Below are 21,407 nucleotides of genomic sequence, written 5' to 3' on the forward strand. Positions count from 1 at the left end.
CATAATGCTAATTATGCATGATAAACAGACACTGTTTTCCCATAGTATATTCATAGTGTAAAAGTCTTTGAAACATACCTACTATTAATCATATATTTGAATAATGGAAAAGATAAGACTGACAATGATGAGATATTTGCCTAAATTAAATCAGTGATTTAATGGCTAAGCCTGGTTTATCACCCAAGGCTCTCAGTTCTCAATTTACTAACCTTTCTAAAGCCTGTGTTGTTTCTGATTGTTTTCAATCAGTAAATAGCATGGCAAAGAGAAGTAAAAAGAAAACAATAAGTGAAGAAAAAGGAAAATGAATATATATTTAGCTACTCTTATTCCTCAATTCCTTGATTTTCTAGGACATAACTGAGATTTTTTTTTTTATTGAAATATAGTCATGCAATATTGTTATAGGTGTACGATACAGTGATTCACAAGTTTTAAAGGTTATACTCCAATTATAGTTATTATAAAATATTAGCTATATTCCCTGTGTTGTACAGCATATCCTTGTAGCTTATTTATACATTATGTTTTGTACCTCCTAATCCTCTACCTCTTTATTGCCCATCCCCACTTCCATCTCCCCACTGGTAACCACTAGTTTGTTCTCTAAGTCCATCCATGTTGTTTAAGATAAGCAGATGCAAAACTTCATTCTTTTTTATGGCCAAGGAGTATTCCATTTTATATATACTACACCTTCTTTATTCATTCATCTGTTGATGAATACTTAAGTTGCTTCTGTACCTTGGCAATTGTAAATAAAGCTGTTATGAACACTGGGGTAATTTCTTATTTCATCTTACCTTATTTTTGTTATGCACATTAATGTCTTTAAAATTTAGATATTTCAGTAGCAAGTTTAAAAGACAAAAAGAATCATGTCATTTATAAATGGTTTAAATGACATCTCACCCTTTGTATTGCTTTAATCTGTGAGGACACTCTGTATGGAAGCTTATTACAAGTTTGCCAGATGTATGATCATGTATCTTTGTCTTCTTGTTTATGTAGGAATTGAAATGCCCTGCTCTATTATAAACTATATTTAATATCTTCTGAGTGCCCACTAATACACTGTTGGGATCTACATGGCATGATTACTATTCTTCAGTGTTTAAAAATTAAAGAAAGAATGATTGACAACTAAGAATGATGCAAATAATAACATATTGTACAGTGTCATTTTTGATAGAATTTGGAATTCAGAGAAGGCTAAGGTAACTGAGTATTAGAAAAGTATGAGAGTATTTTATGAAAATGAGAAACCATGGGCAGAGCCTTCATTAACCCGTAATATATAACTAATTAGAAGAAAATAATTTCAGATAAGAAGCATATGTGGAAAAGTAAAAATATACATTGAATCTTTTGTCTTCCAATATGTGTGTATGTATCTTAAATATACACACTGAAGTAAATGTAACTTTGGAGAAAATAGGTTATTTCCCTAAAAAAAAAAAATTAAAATAGCAGATAGCAAAACTGATGGATTGTATTTATTGATGATCAGTTATATGACTTTTCATAGTCAACAACTGCATTTGGTTGGAAATTATAGCCCCATGATCATGATTCAATTTATTCACACTGATAAGAAACCTCCCAGATATGGTTATGCTATGAAAAGTTAAATTAATATACTCAATTATCAGTACTTTTTAAAAACAGACATTTAAATGCAGCATAGTACAACAAATGTTCAAAGCCTACAATTAAGTCCAGACAGCATCAGATACATAAAGAGTCTCGTAAAATTTATCACCTAAATGTATTAAAAGATGAGTGAAGATGTAAAATAACTAAAAATGTGAGAAAAGAGCTTGGCACTATAAACATTCAGAAGTTTATTTGATAAAATACCAAATAAAATTTATAAAAATCAAACAATTTTATGATAACAAAAATGTAATGGAATGATTGTATAACCTATTAGACCAGGAAGAAGAGAGAATTAGTCAATTAGAAAATGTGCTAGGAGAAATTACTCAGAAAGTAGAAAATTAAAAGGAATAAGAGACTAAAAATAGCAGATTTAAGAGAAATAGAAAAAATTAATGATATCACATATATTAGGCATCTACAGGCATAAGCAAATAATTTCATTAACTGCAATGGCAAACTATGTGTTCCACCCCATACTTCCTATTGAGGACAACTAAGAAAGTATGGCAAAATATTTTTTTATCAAAATCTCCATATAGAGTTAATAAGGAGATGAAGTATTATGAAGCCAATATTTTGGAGGAAGGGAAGCCCAGAAAGCTTTGGTCCAGCAATTTAAGCCACATTTCCCTAGAGATAATCTGCTTATATTAGAAGAGACAGCGGAGCAGGATTTTCCACAGACTCACAAGCCTGAAGAAAAAAAATAAATAAAAAGCACAAAAACAACCTACGGAATGGGAAAAAATTTTTACAAATGAAACCGACAAAGGCTTGATCTCCAGAATATATAAGCAGCTCATACAACCTAATAAGAAAAAAAAAGCAACCCAATCCAAAAATGGGCAGAAGACCTAAACAAGCAATTCTCCAAGGAAGACATACAAATGATCAATAGGCATATGAAAAAATGCTCAATATCACTAATTATCAGAGAAATGCAAATCAAAACTACAATGAGGTATCACCTCACACCAGTCAGAATGGCCATCATTCAAAAATACACAAATGACAAATGCTGGGGAGGCTGTGGAGAAAAGGGAACCCTCCTACACTGCTGGTGGGAATGCAGTTTGGTGCAGCCACTATGGAAAACAGTAGGGAGATTCCTCAAAAGACTAGGAATAGACTTACCATATGACCCAGGAATCCCGCTCCTGGTCATATATCCAGAAGGAACCCTACTTCAGGATGACACCTGCACCCCAATGGTCATAGCAGCACTATTTACAATAGCCAAGACATGGAGACAGCCTAAGTGTCCATCAACAGATGACTGGATACAGAAGATGTGGTATATTTATACAATAGAATACTACTCAGCCATAAAAACCAACAATATAACGCCATTTGCAGCAACATGGATGCTCTTGGAGAATGTCATTCTAAGTGAAGTAAGCCAGAAAGAGAAAGAAAAACACCATATGAGATTGCTCATATGTGGAATCTTAAAAAAAAAAAAAAGCATAAATACAAAACAGAAATAGACTCATAGACATAGAATACAAACTTGTGGTTGCCAAGAGGGTGAGGGGTGGGAAGGGATAGATACAATTTCAAAATTGTAGACTAGATAAACAATATTATACTGTATAGCACAGGGAAATATATACAAGATCTTATGGTAGCTCGCAGAGAAAAAAATGTGATAATGAATATATATATATATATGTTCATGTATAACTGAAAAATTGTGCTCTACACTGGAATTTGACACAACATTGTAAAATGATTATAAGTCAATAAAAATGTTAAAAAAAATAAAAAATAAAATCTGAACTCTTCAAAAAAATTAAAAATAAAAAAAAATAAAAAGCACAAAAAAACACAGACTTTATGCTCAATAAAGAAGGATAATTCCTAGTAAAAGCCCAATCTTTCCATTGCAATTATAAAATAATAGCCAGTCAGAAATAGATCAGTCTTTTTCAGGGAGTGAAGCTGCATTTTGAATACCTGTTTAGATTCAAGTGTTCTGTAATTTCAAAAGTCCAGTCCTACTGCCTGAGGAAGCAAAAATAAATCTGGAGAGATACAACTATATCCAGAGTCTTTAATTACCTCTACATTTTTTCATGTTTTCAAATTTTAATGAATGGCAATTGGACTGAGAACAGATTTCTAAATGACAGCAATAAGAGATGTTGGCCAAATAGTTTCCAAATAGAGTATTTTTTTCATGTAAAATAAGAACATTATTAGTTAGACTGACAAATCTTATGCTCAATAGACCCTTTCTGTCTGTTACTAGATGAATATCTAAAGGATCAACTTTGAGAAAAAGAACTTATCCCAGGAATAAGAGGTGAAATAAACTAAACAATATTGAGCAAATAAATTAACATATAAGTAGATGATTTATATAAAATAGCAGTGTATTTATGTAACTTGATTATATAAAGTAATAATGATAAAAAATAATAATTTATGTTAATATACAAGAATAAATAAAATACTGGAATGCAATAATGTCCAAAATGGAAAGTATTCTCTGGATTTAAAGTATTTGAATTTGTAAAATTTAGGAAGAATGTAGAAATGGTTATTAATCTCAGATTTGAATAAAAGGCTTTTAAATAATTTTTGAAAATTTTTTACTAAAATTTTATATACCTATGAAGCCAAACTTCCTTTATAACATCCATCTGTTTTCCTTGTTCTGGCATCCCAAAATGTACAGAACTTTCTCCTTTCCTGTCTGACAAAAATCCCTGCTCCAATTGGGAAGTTCTCATGCGTACAAAACAATATTAAGGGACAAAGTATTGACCAAGCCATGGAATGCTAAATAGGAAATACTATGGCATTACAGAATGCCATGTGCACATTGCATTACCACTTTGGTTATATTGCTTTATCAGTTAGTACTTTTATGCTCTTTCTAAACAATAAAAGCCTAAAAGCCTCAACAAAAGGACAGGCACATGAATTCTGTTTCTTTTCTCATAAGAAATAAACATCAAATATCATACAGAACTCTTCCTTTCTGATGATTTAATATTGTTGAAGCAGTTGTTTTATTTGTGAGAAATGATTCATTCATTACAGCACTTCACTAGAACTAAATGAACCATTTTATTCCCTGCACACCATTTCTTTGCAGTCTTACAAATGCCACCTACATAATTAAATGATCAGGCTAAAATGGAATCAAAGAAATCAGTAAAAATGTGTGATAGTATTTATGTGTCTAAAAATTGAGAGAACCATTTCCTATCTCATACTGAATAACAACAACAAAAAGTTTTAGCACTCAAACTAGCACCAATGTGTATAATTTTGCTGACCTTGAAAAGAAAATGCATCTGCTAGAGAGTTTGCTATTACAAAGTGCTCAAATGAGAAAGTCAGAGTGTTACAACACTGTATAATCAGCAACCACAAAGCAAGGCTTCTGTAGGAAAACAGACATGGTTCTAAAAATGGAGTATTTAAAAGCTGCATAAACAAATATTCAGTTATAAAATAAAGAGTATGGAAGCAAGAGACAAAAAGTAACAAGCCAATTTCACAGTAAAATACAAGGCACAAAGCAAGAAAATATGGGACAGAAAAAGAGCATACAGAATACAAATGAACTATTTCTTTTTATCTTCTCTGGTTTAAGTTTATAACCAGTTTGTTTACTTAATTACCCACTGTACTTCTAAGGGGCCACCGAGGTTGATCATCATGCCTACATGCCAAGTTACTTTAGAGATCACTAGCTGTCTAAGTCTCCCAGAACATCCATCATCACAGTGGTATTTCTCCTAATTTGTCTTTGTGCAACCACTTGTCAGAACTGTCCACCTCTCTATGTCTTCTTAGACTTATCCAGTGTGCTTTAGGGCATTTATAGTCTGCCATCAGCAAAACCTTTTAAATCAACAACTTCCACTGGGGGGAAAAAAATCCCTCTATCTTAGTTGAATATAAAACTTTTCTGCATCTTCTTCAAGTGGTGTTGGTCTTTATGCCAAACTCACTCAATTGTGGACCTAAAAATATATTAGGAATCCTCCTTGCTATTAAATCCAAAACATTTGTTCTCCATTCTCCTCCTGGGATACCTATCACCAGACTGTACTGTTGCTATCTGTGATGGAATGATCTTTACATCTAAACCACTGAAGACTTTTTAAGTCAAAGCATCCTCTCCACCTCTACTCATTTACCATGGTGACTTTAATATCACTTAAATTCTCTGTCCTTTAGTTCCTTGATCTACTCATCTAAATGTTCTCTATCTACTCTCTCACTCTTTCTCAGTCTTGTGCTCACCAATAAATGTATCACCTCCAAAGCACATATTTCAAACATCCTACGTTCTCATCACCACTACCTTTTCTTTATATTTAATTAAGTTAGTATTTCTAGCTCAAAAAAATTTTGATTCTCCAAGTTCTTCCCAACAATTATGTTACTATTTTCACTATGATAAGTTTCTTATTTCTCCCACTTTTTAATTTTTCTCTAAGCCCAATTCTAGTTTCCATAACTGTAATCACATGCTAATCAATGGTCTTAACTACTTTGCCCAACATTCCCTCTGTCTCACTACCTGGAAAACACTAAAACTTGTTATATTCAACTATTCCATTTTCTGAGTATGAATATGAGTTTTTGAATGTCTTTCCCCCGATACTATCACTTCTCTGATTTACCTAATACTATAAGAGTAAGCAGATCCCAGAATTGCTTCCCAGTTACTTTCCCCCCTTACCCTGTTTTTATCTAAAATTATTTTATGTACATATTAAGATGTGTAGTATACATTTCTTCTTACTGTTGCACAGCATCGAGAAAACAGGTAACTATAATAATTTTTATTACTTTAATATATGCAGTAATTAGAAGACTGCCTGGCACAAAGAAATGTGTGTTTTTTTAAGAAGAATTGGCATGGTTTTAATTAAATGTGACATTAGTTATTTATAATAAATCTTTTCCCTATATAATGAGTAGTGTTTTGTTGCTGCTTAATTGAGAATTCTGTGGACACTGACTGGGTTAAAATTCTGAGACTATAATCTACCAGTTGTCTTTCTTATCTTGGGCGTTTTACCTCTCTGAATCTTATTTTTCTTATCTATTAGGAAAAAATTAAAATAAAAGAAGGATAACATAGTCACCTAACTCTTAATGTTTTGAGATTTAACTGAGATTATGCATGCAAATTACCAAAATTTATTAAGAATTAATTTGAAAATGTGGTATCTGTGAGAAAGATTTGTGTCTGCTGAAATTAACAAAGGTAAGAGGAAAACAGACCATAAATACTTCCAAGAAAGAGCACATGTGCAGATTGAGCTAGGTAAGAAAGAGATGCTGTGATACAGTGTCTAATCATCTACATCTTCATGTGTTCATGTTAGGTACTTTTCATTTAGCTACTGTTCCTCAATGGTGCAAAATGATCATGCTCATTAAAAATGTGTATGAACAATTGTAAATTCCACATTATGCTAATATAATTCTATTTATCAATTAAAAATGAACTAAATAGATTTACAGAAACAAATAGAGCAAATAAATTCTAGAGTATGAATAATTTCACAGTCAAAATACAGTTGCTGTTGAACAAAACCAAAGAAGCATTACCCACCCTATCCCTCAAATTATATATTAAATATATTTATCTTTGACACCAAGGTAAACACACACACCCATACACATAAGAGTATAAGGACATTATGGAGACCTTCTGTGCCATAAGGAGCTTGAACTTGATGCTGGAAGCAGTAAGGTAGTAAGGGTAAGATACCAGAGCAGGTCAATATATGAGCAAACATATCTAGTAGGAAGCTACTGCAGATATCTAGATTAATTACAAAAACTTGAACTGTCATTTTGAGAATTATAGTAATTTATAGATTTCAAATATACCAATAGTATAGAATTGATATTTTTTAGTAGTAGTCATTTATTTAAGTCAGAGGCCTCTTTCAGAAAATTGCATTGTAACACACAGCGTAAGAATTTTAATAAATATACTTATAATATGGCTGTATATACACACATACATGATTAGTTGCTCTTATAATTGAGGTATTTCAATTGTTTTGGGATTGGGAAGTTTACATTAATTTGTAATTCTCCAAACCCTTTAGCTTCAAATATAAACAAAACACCTAGGATGAATATGGCTTCTTATTATCAAACTACTATAAATACTGAGAAATCCAAAAACAGTCTTCAGCTAAGGCAGATAAACAGTTCAGAAGGTGAAAATCTTCCATGTCAATAAATCATAGGGCATTTTAATGACATTTTTGCACTGCAAGATGATTCACTATGAAGTATGTTTTATTATATATTGTCCCAAGGATTACTTCTTTTCAGTTTTCACCTATTGGGACTTGGGAAAAACCTTGAATGTTTCCAGATTGAATCTATTCCCCGAGCTTTGTGTGTCAAAATACTAATGAATTGCTCTGAGATGTCTGCAAGATATAGAAGTTACTGAGATTCCACATTGGCTGTTTAATATACAGTTGAGAGTTCTGAGGAGACAGTTTTGACTTCATTCATCCACTTGTGATATTTTCTAAACCATGGAATTGTTTAGAGCACACAAAAAGAGAAAAATAAATATATAATTCAAAGGGGAAAGCGTTGAAGATAGAACCTGAGTAGTAGTAATATTTAAGAGGCCTCAGAATGATGAGCAGTCCTCAAAAGAGTCTGAGACTGAGAGGTCAGAGAAGATAAAAATCAGGTATAGTATCTTAGAATCAAGTGGGCAGAGAGTTAAATACAAAAGCAAACAACAACAACAACAAACAAACAAAACAAAGGAAGACGATCAAAGAGAAGAGCTGGGTACCATGTCAAAAGCAGTTGAGAGTTCAAGTTACAAATGACTAAAAATGATCCATTGCCTTAGCAAAAAAGAAACGGCAGTGGCCTTAGAAAGATCTTTGGCATGCCGACAATGGAAACTATTTTGAAGTGACTGCTAAGTGATGGATTGGAGGAGTGATCATATTGCTAAAAGTGGTTTGTAAGTTGAGATAGTCTTGATAAAAGAATAAAGAGGAAGCATTTGAAGATATAGGAAAAACGAGGCTTAAAATAATAAATCTTCTAAGGATATGGAGAGAGGACTGCATAGAGGAGCTGAGAACTTGATATGAATCAATCAGTGAGAGAGCAGTTTTGATAAAGTACAAAATAAACTGTTAAGCTAGATGATAAATCAGAAGACAGGTGGTGTTCTAGAGATTATGTATATTTGTGAGTTCCAGAAACTGGAAATCCTGAAGCCAAAGAGTGAGATATTTGGAAGGTAGATGGTCCAGTGATTTATTGTTTCTAATATTAGAATTCACTTCTAACTAATGAAAAATCTCATGGTGTGGACAAGGCAGCAAGTAGCGAAAGCAGAGTGGAAGTGAAAATTCAGAAAATCAAGTAGTTTTAATACTGGCATATATTGGACGGTTATTATTTTAGATGTAATTTTTAATGTAATGCCAAGGCCTAGAATGAAGGCAAAATCTCTTAGCCAGATTCTAGAGCTTTCAAAGAAAATAGAGAAAGGTTGGGTAGGTAAATACAAAACATAAGACGAATGAAAGGTAGTAAACTAGAATAACATGAATCTTATAGTAAGTGAAGTTTTATGTGAAAGAAAACTTAATGATTTAAATTTTAAAAGTTAACTAGATGAGTGGTGTAATGTGGATTATGACAAAATATACAGATTTTACTTGATAACCACTCAGTCAACTTCAAAATTATACTATAGATATGTCTAAGTAAAATATTCTTTCTAGATTAAATCTCACACACATTTAAGGTCTGTATATTAAAATGCACAGAATATACATATAATACCATGTAATACTACCCTATAATCATTTAGGTGATACTATGACTAGAAGCTGTTTCAATGTGGCTTTATTCTACGAATATTTTACTCTAACCCATTTCGAAAGAGAACTAGGACTCATTAAAATAAATGCTGGAAATATAATAGTGCTATACAGGGTCATAAATGGTAAGTATTAAAACTGAAATATAGCTGTATTATATAAATATTAAGATTATAATATTTGCAAAACATTACGTTCCTGAAAATACCTAAATTCAACTTCACGGAGCCCTAAAAATAAATGAAAGTGATGTCAAGAAAATATCTGATCAAAATTATGAGTGAAAGAACAGAGACAATATTATACAATATAAATGATCATGGAAGACATTTTTAGAGTAGAATTGATTCTCTAAAATTTAGATGTTGTTAAAAAAAGAAAATGTATAAGTGTATGTAAATGAGAGAAAATAGCTGTATATATTTATTGTTAATATATGAGAGGAATTTAAAATTATAAAAATGATAAGACAACTGAAAAGGTGAGAATCTTATACTCCATTCTTACACCAGGATATAGTCCAGAGATTAAAACAATTTATGTAAAAAATAAAATCATTACTTACAAGAGTGCAAATAAAACACAAATCAACATTTTTAAAAATTGGAGGATGAATAAATGCTTCTAAATAAGCCACACAAAACAGGAAGTATAAAATAAGTAATTGACAAAGTTAAATTTAAAAGATTTATTTTTCCAGAAGAAAATTTGAAAAAAGGTGTCTGTGGCCTATAGACTAATTCATGAAGGCCTTATATATCATTAAGGCAATAAAAACATCCAAATAAACAAATATGTGGGTGAAGACCACAAACAGGTAATATAAAAAATATAAAAAATCATAAATAAAAGTATGAAAAACTTCACTAGTCATCCAATACATAGAATCTAATACTACATAAAATATTTTTTCCACTCATCAATTATCAAAAATTAATCTCCATAAATATCCAGTATTATTGAGAAAAGGTGAAAAAAAGACATTCAAAAGTAGTTTTCAGTCTGTAAATTAGGAGAAAAAATTTGCAGGACATGTTAGGATTTCAAGTATGACTAATGTTCACAAACATGGATTATCCTAGTGAATATATCAGTGCATGGTACATGGTAAATATTCAGTAAATATTTTTCAACATTCAATAAATATACATAATATTGCTTTATTATGGGAACAATTTAATATATGCGCCAGAGAATTTGTATTGCTTATTCAAGCAAAAGCAAATCTCCAGTAATATTGATGATGTAAACTATTGACATAAAAATGTATCTAGAAAATGTACTGACAGAAAAAGCTGTTACTGAATAATGTATAAAATAGGTGAAATTATGTGTATCGGCATAGAGAAGTATCTGCATAATATTAGTGAAAATGTTAATAATAGATGGATAATGCTTTACTCTAAAGTTTTTATATTTTTGGAAATTTACCTTGTACATTATTCATTTTATTATAGTGAAAGGTGAAGCTATTATTATCTTGCAAAAATAATCTTATTTATTGAATTTGTTGTTTTGCCAACAAAGGTTATACAAATCAAAGAAAAAAATCACGCGTGAAAGAGACATTGACACACTACTATCTTTTCAGATTAGAGAGAATATTGTTCTACAATTTAGCATATACACATTTAAAAATAATAATATTTATATTTTCAAGAGATTTATAACAGGATCTGAGTAAACTATTTGATTATGACCTGTTTTATGAAACATGAAAAATGAAACATGTTTTTAACCAACTAGATAGATGAGAAAACAGATAAGAACAAATAACCCACTTTACGACATTTTCTTGCAATAACAAAGCATTGTTAATAAAACATTTTCCAAGCTCATGTGCTTGTTTTTAGATTGTTTACATAGAATTCCACTGTGATGCATTCCCAGTCTTTTGGAAAATTTCCTTAAGGAAGAAAATCCCAGGAAAGAGAGACTAATGCTTCAAGCTATGTCTTAATAAGCTCCCTTGCTCTTTTATATTACTTATCATACATTATTTCCATAATCCTGCTATTGAATGCCATTTAATCAGAAACAGTAGTTGTCAAAAACAAAACAAAAGTTTCTAAAAAGAAAGAAAAAAAAGTAAAAGGGAAAAGAAACAGAAAATGACATGCTTTTTAAAGTTTGGGAGATGATCTTTGACTTTGTACTAGTGGTTTTAGTTCTTTGTGTGCTTTCTGAATTTGTATTGTTGAGAGCATTCCATTTTAGAGTATGATAGCCGATCTTTCTCACTGTCCAGATATCTATATCCCTTTAAAATTTAAATGTCCTAACACAGTGTCATATTCAAATATAAATTGGAAATCAATCATTTGCTATAGACTATCTCTTCTAATAGTTGATGTGTCTATAACGTAGGTACATGCTCAAGATCAAATATGCTAACCTAATCATTTTGGTACTTGGGGATTATAAAAAAATGTTTCATAATATCAGGCTCTGGAAACATCAGCATGTCATGAAAGATGAATGAAAATAACCCTGTCATTGCACAGCAATACACAGCTTTAAAGGCTGTACCATAAGAGAGACAAAACAATTTATATGAGATCACACCTCACGCACTTTTCATATTGTTATTAGTTATGGCAGTTTTATTACATGAACCTTGACTGGCAAAATGGCCATCCCTTCCTGACAGTTTGATCTCCTTAGATTCTACAATCACATATCACATACATAAATAGAATTCTCAACACTTATGGAAGTATCCAATGACATTAAGTACAGAGCAGTGTAAATTTGACCAGTATTTTAAAGTAGTCACAGTGAGAAGTCCATTTTTAATACCTAGGATATTAATATGTGCCATTGCTTTGTATTGTGGTTTAGATTGAAACCACAAAGAAATCACTGGCTTAAGTAAGACATTTAAGAGATGTACTTATGGCAAGGGCCTTTTAGTTAGTTAAGAAGACTTAGAGACAACAAAATTGTACTAGTCTTTACATCATTAACTGATTTTTAAAATAGAAAACATTTATGAGGTTATCATAAAAAATGTTTTGAACAATGTATCATTACACTTTGTGATTTACAGTACATACTAGAGTAATAGGATAGATTTGAAATGTAGTTTCTTCTCAAAATATTATTTCAGTATGTTTGCAGCTCTTGATATTATGTTGGTGATACATTCTTTAGTTTTCTTTATCATTTTTATATTAATATGCCAATCTTAAGAAAAAATAAATCACAATTTCCCTGAAATTTCAAGGAAATTTATAAGAAATCCTGTATAATCACTTTTTTTTTAGAGATTTGACATTCCTCTTTATTACCATGTATAAGTTGTTGAACTGTTTTGAAATTTACTGAAGAAAAAGAAAGGTAAAAATATCCTATCAGCTACTTTTGAGGCTCAAGAGTGGATCTGTGGCCACACAGAGTAACATGGATTAACTTTAATGTAAAATAAAATTTTCATAATTTATAACTAATAGATTCAATGTTAATCAATTTTATGTGGTCATTCAATTTGTGTGTGTTTGTGTGGGTGGATGGGTAGGTGCTTGCACACATGAATGTTCTGCATGCCAGAAAGTCTTGATGGCTAGACTACAAATACTCCTCTTTTTAGTAACATAGCATAGTTCCTAATTACTTAACTTGAGTAATTATTTTTGCTACTAAAGTACTTTTTCAACTATAGTAGCAAAAAATGTGTTTTTAAGATTAAACTGAAAATACATACAGTTTGTGATGTTTGAGTTATTTATGTGGACACAAATATTTCACATGAAATAAAATTTTGTAAATTACCAAATACTGTTGGCTTCAAAATTATGATTCTTTCTCTAAAACTGAAAAAAAATTAACAGTATTTGGCATAAAATTTAAATGATGCATACAGAATGCTAAATGAAGAAGAGATATTTTAAAAATCCTGCCGAAATTTAAATAGGTGAAATATAGTCCATGAAATTTCACATTTTTCCTGAAATTTTTTCAAAGTCATCAAGGATACAGCTAACTGACAGATCTCTTTTGTTATTTTCAGTTCAGGAGGGCCCATATAATCCAGTTTCTTACTTTCCAGGGGCACATTTCTTAGAATTTCTTCGAAGATCAGAACATCAACACTGACAGGTTTTATTAACTCAATTTTGAAATCTACATGTAATGTAAAAAATTTGGTGATATTGCTGCGTACTTGTAAATGATCCTTTAGAATCTTATTGATTAAATTTCTAGAAGGTGAATAGCCACTTAATTCCCATAACTTTCAGAAAATGTAATTTTGACTTACTGAAGAATAAATAACCTACCAAATTATCTATTTCTCTATGTAAATTATTGACAAAGCTCATAATTCCTTTTGCTGAGGAAGTTATTAGAGAAAGTACGTTAGCTACTTCTTGAGTTAGCAGTAGAGGGCTTTTTTAATGAAAACATTCTGCCACTTCTTTCCTTGGTGACATTTATCATTTTTCTTGCTTCTTTTGTTGAGAGATCAGGGTATTCTACAGCCTTGTCCAGGAGGCTCCTTTCAGATCGCCAAGAGAATACTCATTACTCTATGCTATATGTGATAAATCTTTCCACTGTTACCTTTGTTTTGAGTTACTCTCCTTGAACCTTTCAAACTTTAGCAATGTTTATACCCCCCTGGCTTTTTGGCAAGGATGTATATGCATTGCAACTCTTACAGTAAATTATATATCCTTTCATGCAGATGAAACTAGTTGTTCTACTAATTGCATTGTTCCTTCTTTGCTTTCTTCCCAGGGCTCTTTTTGGGAGCTGCAGAGACAAGTGGTCCAATAGATTATAAACATCACTGAAACTTTTATGGTGTTGTCAACTAATAGATGACATACTAGTCATGGGCAAAATGATTTTGCATTTTCTTTCAGAAACTTCTTTTATGACACAGAATCAGTTCACAAATTACACTTCAGCTGATTGTCATTTTTTTTTACCCCAGTTCATATATTACTAATTCTTAGATTAGTCCAGCAGTAGAAAATTTCATTTGCAATTTCAAGCCACATTAGAATTTTTTCCTTTTATTTGTATTAACAGCTGTTTTTAATTTAATAGTTGGTCTTATGGTGCCATATGGCATTAGACAAGGACTTCAGTTATTGTAACCAATTGTGAAATATTCTATGCGTTATTTATTGCATAATTTCCAAAATAACTTCTAGTTAGTTCCCTGTTTGCAAATGAGACTAGTGATAACCTCTCCCAACAGAGATACATAGGTGCTATTTAGATTTCTTCCTGAAGAAATTAACAAAAAATATGACTCAGTAAAACAAAGGCAATAGAGTTTAGTGATTAGAGTCCAGGGTCCAGAGTCATATTCACTGAGTTTAAATTCCAGCTCTGCCACTTTAACTATGTGACCTTGGGCAAGTTATTTTATCTTTTTTGTTAAAGACTTTCATCTGTAATCTTTTAGTAGTACTAGAAAATAATAATTCTGCTGGATGATTCATAGAGTTGTATTTTGTAAAATTTGCTACATGGAATTATCTTAGGAGATTCATGACACATTGAATATTTGACGAAAGTTAACTATTTATTTTTATTATTATAAATGTTAATAAAAGATGGCTAGAACAGAACATGCAAAGATGTTATAAATCACAGTATTTCATAGCAAGTACTCAACTTTGATGCTTGCTATAACTATAAACAAGATAAATGTCATAAGGAAATAGTTTTCCTTTTCCTTTTCCTTCCTTTTTTCATTTTCCTTCCACTTCATGATTTCCTGCAATTTTCTTAATAATGTTTATCAATTTTGACAAATATGTTACTAGTCCATACAAATTCTGTGAGAAGAAAAAATTCATAGAGTACTATTCTAATTTCGTGATGGTATTATTTCTTGTGTTTTTCTTTATTTAGTTTTTAAGCATGTACTTTGGGTTCTGCACCCAGTTCCAACAAGTGTGTAGTAGGGGAAAGTTTTCCCCCACACCAACAAGCAATTTTCAAGACACCACCGTAATGTCTTACAATTTAACTCAATTCTGACACTACCTGGAGATAGCATCAGATTCTACATGTTAAGTGTTCAGTCCTACAAAACTGCCCTCCCCTCTCCCTTCGGATGTCAATTTCAAGCCCAGATTCTCACCTATGTTTCTGACTAACTGACTTAAGAGATTCCCATGATCCCCTCCTTGGGTTCAATTAAGTTGCTAGTGTAGCTCACAGAACTCAGTGAACCATCTTACTTACTAATCATAAAAGGATATACCTCAGGAATAGCCAGATGGAGGAGATGCAAAGGGCAAGGTTTGGGGAATGTTGTGGAGCTTCCATGTCTGCTCTGAATCTCCGCTAATTCAACAGCAGGGAAGCTCTCTGAACCTTATCCTTTTTGGTTTTTGTGGAAGCTTCATTAAATGGGCATGATTTCTTAAATGATTGGCCACTTGCAATTGATTCACTCTCCAACCCCTCTCCCCTCTGAAAATCCCCACCCTCTAATCATTTGGTTGGTTAACCTGACAACCTAGCCAAATTTCACCTTGTTAACAGAAACACCTTTATTGGTGTTATCACCTAGGAAATTTCAAGGGTTTTAGGCATTCTATGTCAGAAAAAGGGGACAAAGATCAAATATATATGTATTTTATTATAAATCACAGTATTGCAGCATCCTAATTTATTTTGCTAATTTATTTTAATTTAAAAAGAAACACTAAAAAGCATTTATTACTTAAAATTTTAAAATATGTTAAAACTTTTGTCTCAATGTCTCAAATGAGGATCCACAATATTTATGATGAATTACCTAGAAACAATTCATCAAGTGTTTGGTACTTTTGCTCACCTGAATCAAAATCTCACATAGTTAATTTTGTCAAATATATGTAAGCTTTGATATAAACTTTGAAATATGTTTTTATTTAACTTTGAAAACACTTAGTAGATGCCATTTAATCTGTTACATTCAATATTCTTGAAACAGTCACTGGATTTTATATCTCACCCAACTTTAAAATTGTGGTTTTAATTATATATATATATATATATTTAATTATAATTATGATATTTACCTCAACTAAACAATTATAGAAGTGACCATTCATAATAACTTATTGGTGGCTACTTACTTTTTAAATATTATGCATGACATTGGAATGCCTTTCGTGGCACCTTGTTTTATAATTGCAAACCATCTTTAACTACAAAACCTATGGAAGTTTTTCAAAAATTAGAAAAATGGTGTTTCTTTTTAAGAAAAAAAAAGCTATTGAGATGAAATACTATCTCTATACAACTTTGTACAGCAATGGTATTTTCCAATTTCTCTTAGAAATTCCTTGGCTTACCACAAGTAATGGCACAATTTCTAAAAAGTATGTTTACTAGACCTTTGCTTTGAGAATTCTTTAAATTATTTTTTTAATATATCTTTTATTTTATCAGCACATAGTATCACATTTATCCCTCTTCTATGGAAGTCTAGACTATAGGAATTTAAATAATTTTGAACATGATAAATCACAACAAAATAATTTTTAACATTCAGAGAGATTATTTTTACTGGAATTTGTTGTTGAGCAAACATTTTGATTGTTCATTAGTTAAATCCACTAAATAGAATACATCATTACAGATTTAAGTTAGTATATACATGGTTGTGGTTCTTTGTGAATTCGATTATTTTCCAAAACTACTAACAATTATTCCAATAAAGTTAAATTTATGCCAAAAGAGGAATAAATTACCTTCAGAATAAAGAATACATGGAATAGTTGTTGAATTCAGTAACATGAAATAGGGTTATCCAACTTACCTAGAATATGTGGTAGTATGCATATGGGAGGGTTCTTTGGTTTTTTTTAAGCCTCTTGAAATCTTAAAAAAATATTCACAGAATTGTAGGCACAGTGTCACCTGGATTTGTATAATTCTTTATTCTTCATCTCAGTTTTGAAAACAAAGTTTACTTTCTCTGTGACACATTTGTGAGAAGATGAGAGTGAACAGAGTGTGATATATAGAGATATGAGTGTGAAAATCACTGAGGCTCTCCAGGAAAGACTTCAAGATACAAGCAAGAATGATAATTACAAGTCTTAATGAACAGATGGTAGGAGATTAAAAAAAAAGACTAGTGGAGGATTAGCAGCTGAGGACATTTCACCATTTTTGGTACATTGACTAAAAATAAGAGAAATGGGCAAAATTATATTTTTGTGTGTATACATATATACAATTTATAGTATTTCTTTTTCATGAAAACCATTGTTCTTTCCCTTTTTGCCTTAACAGCTAACATTGTCATTATAGTTCCTCCTCTTTCTACATCTTCACCATTCTGATTGCTGTGGTGTCACCAGTGTAATCTAAAAGATGACTCACAACAAAGCAGAACTGAAAAATTATGAGCTTTAGAAGAGCATAAGATAGTCACTCTATAGGACAAGAAAAATCACAGTAAAGAAAGTTCTAAAACAGAGCTAAGAAAAATGTTGAACTGACACAAGCCAGAAAACTAGGAGGAAGACAAGAAATCAAGATGAGTCAGAACACCTAAGAGAACAAAGGACAGAGATAAAAGACATGTAAGAAGAATTTTCCCTCAGGAAACCCAGTCTTCTGATAAGAGTTTCATATATTTTTTTCTTTAAAAAATTAACAGTTTCTATTGTAACTCTAGGGCCTGAAAATAAACAGCATCAGAAATACCATAATAAAAAAAAATGATTTGATGTCAGAAAATAAAGAAGTCAACTGTAAAAAATCTTATAGTTATAAAACTGTGGTTATAAAACAACTGTAGTTATAAAAATATAACTATATATAATACTTATGATATTTGTTTAATTTATCAATTTGAAGAAAATATTCATTGCTGTCCAATTTTAAAATATGCTAAAAAGATAAAATATTAAGGCAATCAATACATAACTCTTTTTTAACCATTATATATACAATATATATTGTTAGATTTATCAATATTTCTTCATTTCCTTTCACCATTTTCAAATATATTAAACATAATGTCCAACTTAGTTGACTTTTAGATACTTCTCTGTAATGTGGTACAGCAAAAAATGTTTGTGTTCCTGTCCTTTGTGAAAGCTAAAAAAACCAATGAGTTTTTGAAATACAGTGTATTAAGTGCAAGATTTCCTGAATATTATTTTTCTTTGAGTGATGGATATACTTTTAAAGTAAAGGTAATTTTGAAAAAGTAGAAAAAGATATAATTTACTTAAAGCTATTAAAGTTTAGAACTGTGCTTAGAAAAGTGACTAAAATAATAGGTGTATAATAGGTATCAAGAAATTGTTATGTCTTGATTAAGGCTAACCATATTACTGTCACATTTTCAATTGTCCAATTCTGAAACTGGATATTTCTAGGATGTTTTGCAAGCTACTTAACCTCATTTTCCCAATTACTAGAAATAGGCTCTGAAACACATACACATAGAACTGGCTCTAAAATTTTAAGTTGCCATGTGGTTGTTCTGTTGGTGTATAGATACAAACTAACATAAAATAGTCATAAAATTACACATCAAGGTGACTGCACATTCTTCTTAACACATACATTAGATTTTGATTAGTTTCCTTGTTTTCAGACAATAATAAATATTTGTTTTATACAGTCATTATTAACTTATATAAAATCATTTTCTTGTATCTTTCTACTTAATAGTAAAAAGGTCTTTTTCAGATGTCTTTGCACTTATTACCACAATCCAAACTTTCTGAAACTACTTTATTAGATAAGATTGTTCTAAGTTTTTGCAAGGATGGCAAGTCAATTGCTAGCTTAACAAAGCATATGCATTTAAAATTTAAATAAACTGGACATACTTGTGGAAATTACCAGGGTAACATCTTTCACATAGAGTATGTCCTAAAATACAAATTTGGTGTTTTCAATAACTTAGAAAATATTGGCATGAATATACAGGGAATTTAATTAACAAGCTAAAAAAAGCTAGAGAATTAATCCATGACAGATCTCTATACTTCTGTTTTATTCTTTTTTTCTCTACTACAATGCATTTCTGGTTTTTTAATGCATATCCAAATCCTACATGTCTTTATAGTGAAATATCAGCACTCACCTTCCTCAGTAATGTTAAACTGGCTAAACATGTTTCAAGTAATTCTATTCCATCCTGTATATGATTTATGTTTCTATTAAAAATTCTAAATAGATTTGTCCCAAATATAAATAAACTTTATATACATTGACTATTTATGTTTTATGTTTATATTCTTTATGTATACATATTGAATCTTCCTAATGAGCAATTATTTGAAGGTTAATGAGGCATCTTTTATCTTTTGTAATTATTCATTAAGCCTAGCATAATGTGATATATACAGAAGGTATCCAGTAAATGTTCTACATTTTTCCTGAAAGAAAATACTGAAAATGATGAAACTACTACCTATTTACTCCCAAGTATTATTAAACAATTTGATGTATTTTAAATTGTGAGCTTTAAATATTCTTAGAAAAGAAATGTTGTTCAACTAAATCCAAAAGTATTTAAAATGGATCTTAGCAAAATCTATAGATGTACAACACTAAAAATGAATTCTAATGTAAACTATAGACTTTGGGTAATAATGATGTGTCAGTGAAGGTTCAGAGATTGTAACAAATGCACCACTCTGTATGTTTATGCTGGAGGACGCTGTTTATGCGTGGGGCAAGGGGAATGGGACCTCTGTGTATATTCTACACAATTTTGCTTTGAATCTAAAGCTGCTCTAAAAAATTAAGTTTATTAAAAATTGTTAACTAGTGATTTTAAACATTATCAGTATGTTTAACAGATGTAGGTAAACTGATTGAAAAGTTGTAAAAATAAAAATTAGACAAACATACAAATATTTCCCCATAAATAATAATAGGAAATCTCTTAGTGAGGTAAATGTAGCCATTAATAAACTTAAAGAACATAATTTAAATACATTATGTAAATAATTCCTATGTGGAAGAGATTTGACCAATATAAATGCATGGAGGAAAAATTTTGTTTTATATTTGCTTTAATATAAAGAAATACCTTGTATTGATTAATGCCTTTCATACATAGGACTTTCTTATTAGAATTTTAAAAGTTCAAATAAAAAATTAAAAGAATGTTGAATATTAAAGCATGAATTAGAAAGTTAGATATGAAAATGTTCATGGTGAAGAGGTGTTTAGCATAATATTACTTCTGAGATCCACATAAAAATGTGGTGTCCACACATTCATCAAAATATTAAACTTATTCTTACAGATAAATTTGAACCAATCTGAGAAAAAAACTATAATATAAACTCAAAATTATATTAAAAACTTACATGCTTTGTGAAATTTTTGTTTAACATCATGAATAGTAGATTTTTGTGTCATCTGAAAAGGAAAATAGTAAAAATTGTAAGAAAAAATGTTAATTTCCTTGAGATATATTTGTTTAAGAAGAAAACATAATTTAATATGTTTAAAATATAAAATTAGTACAAAATAACCAGTCTGTTTTGTTTAGCTCTTTAGTCACTACTGCTTTGACAGTCATGAAACATTGAGTCAATCTTTTTCCGAAAGTTTTAGATTTGTATTTAACAATAATGGTGTAATTTTGAGACCATCAATTAAACGTATGAGTAACTGCATAAGAAAGAGAGAAAGTAAAGGAGTTTACCAGAGGAGTCCAGGGATATAAAACTGATTTATATGGACAAAAGAGGGATGTTTTCCTTCAGAATATCATGAGGAAAAAAATAACCTGTCTAAGCCCCCAAGTTAGTTATGTTTTTAAAACTTCCATCCAAAAATACTAAGTCTATCAAAATTTATATTGAATTGTATTTTTTTGATTCCTTAAGTATATAATGGTTTGACCAATTATTTCATCTTAATCTACTAAAATTAACTCTATTATTA

General features: G+C 30.5%; 1 protein-coding gene across 5 annotated transcripts in view; it reads right to left on the minus strand.

Moving 5' to 3' along the window:
- Positions 1 to 21,407, minus strand: part of TECRL (trans-2,3-enoyl-CoA reductase like) — a 107,591-nt gene that overhangs the window by 60,723 nt on the left and 25,461 nt on the right. For all 5 annotated transcript variants that reach the window (XM_045504695.2, XM_074344102.1, XM_045504697.2 and 2 more), the window contains one exon: positions 20,825 to 20,876. In XM_045504695.2, the coding sequence (XP_045360651.1) occupies positions 20,825 to 20,876 (52 nt within the window). The remainder of the gene's footprint in view (positions 1 to 20,824; positions 20,877 to 21,407) is intronic.

This window comes from Camelus bactrianus, chromosome 2 (assembly GCF_048773025.1).
Source record: "Camelus bactrianus isolate YW-2024 breed Bactrian camel chromosome 2, ASM4877302v1, whole genome shotgun sequence".
Lineage (NCBI taxonomy): Eukaryota > Metazoa > Chordata > Mammalia > Artiodactyla > Camelidae > Camelus > Camelus bactrianus.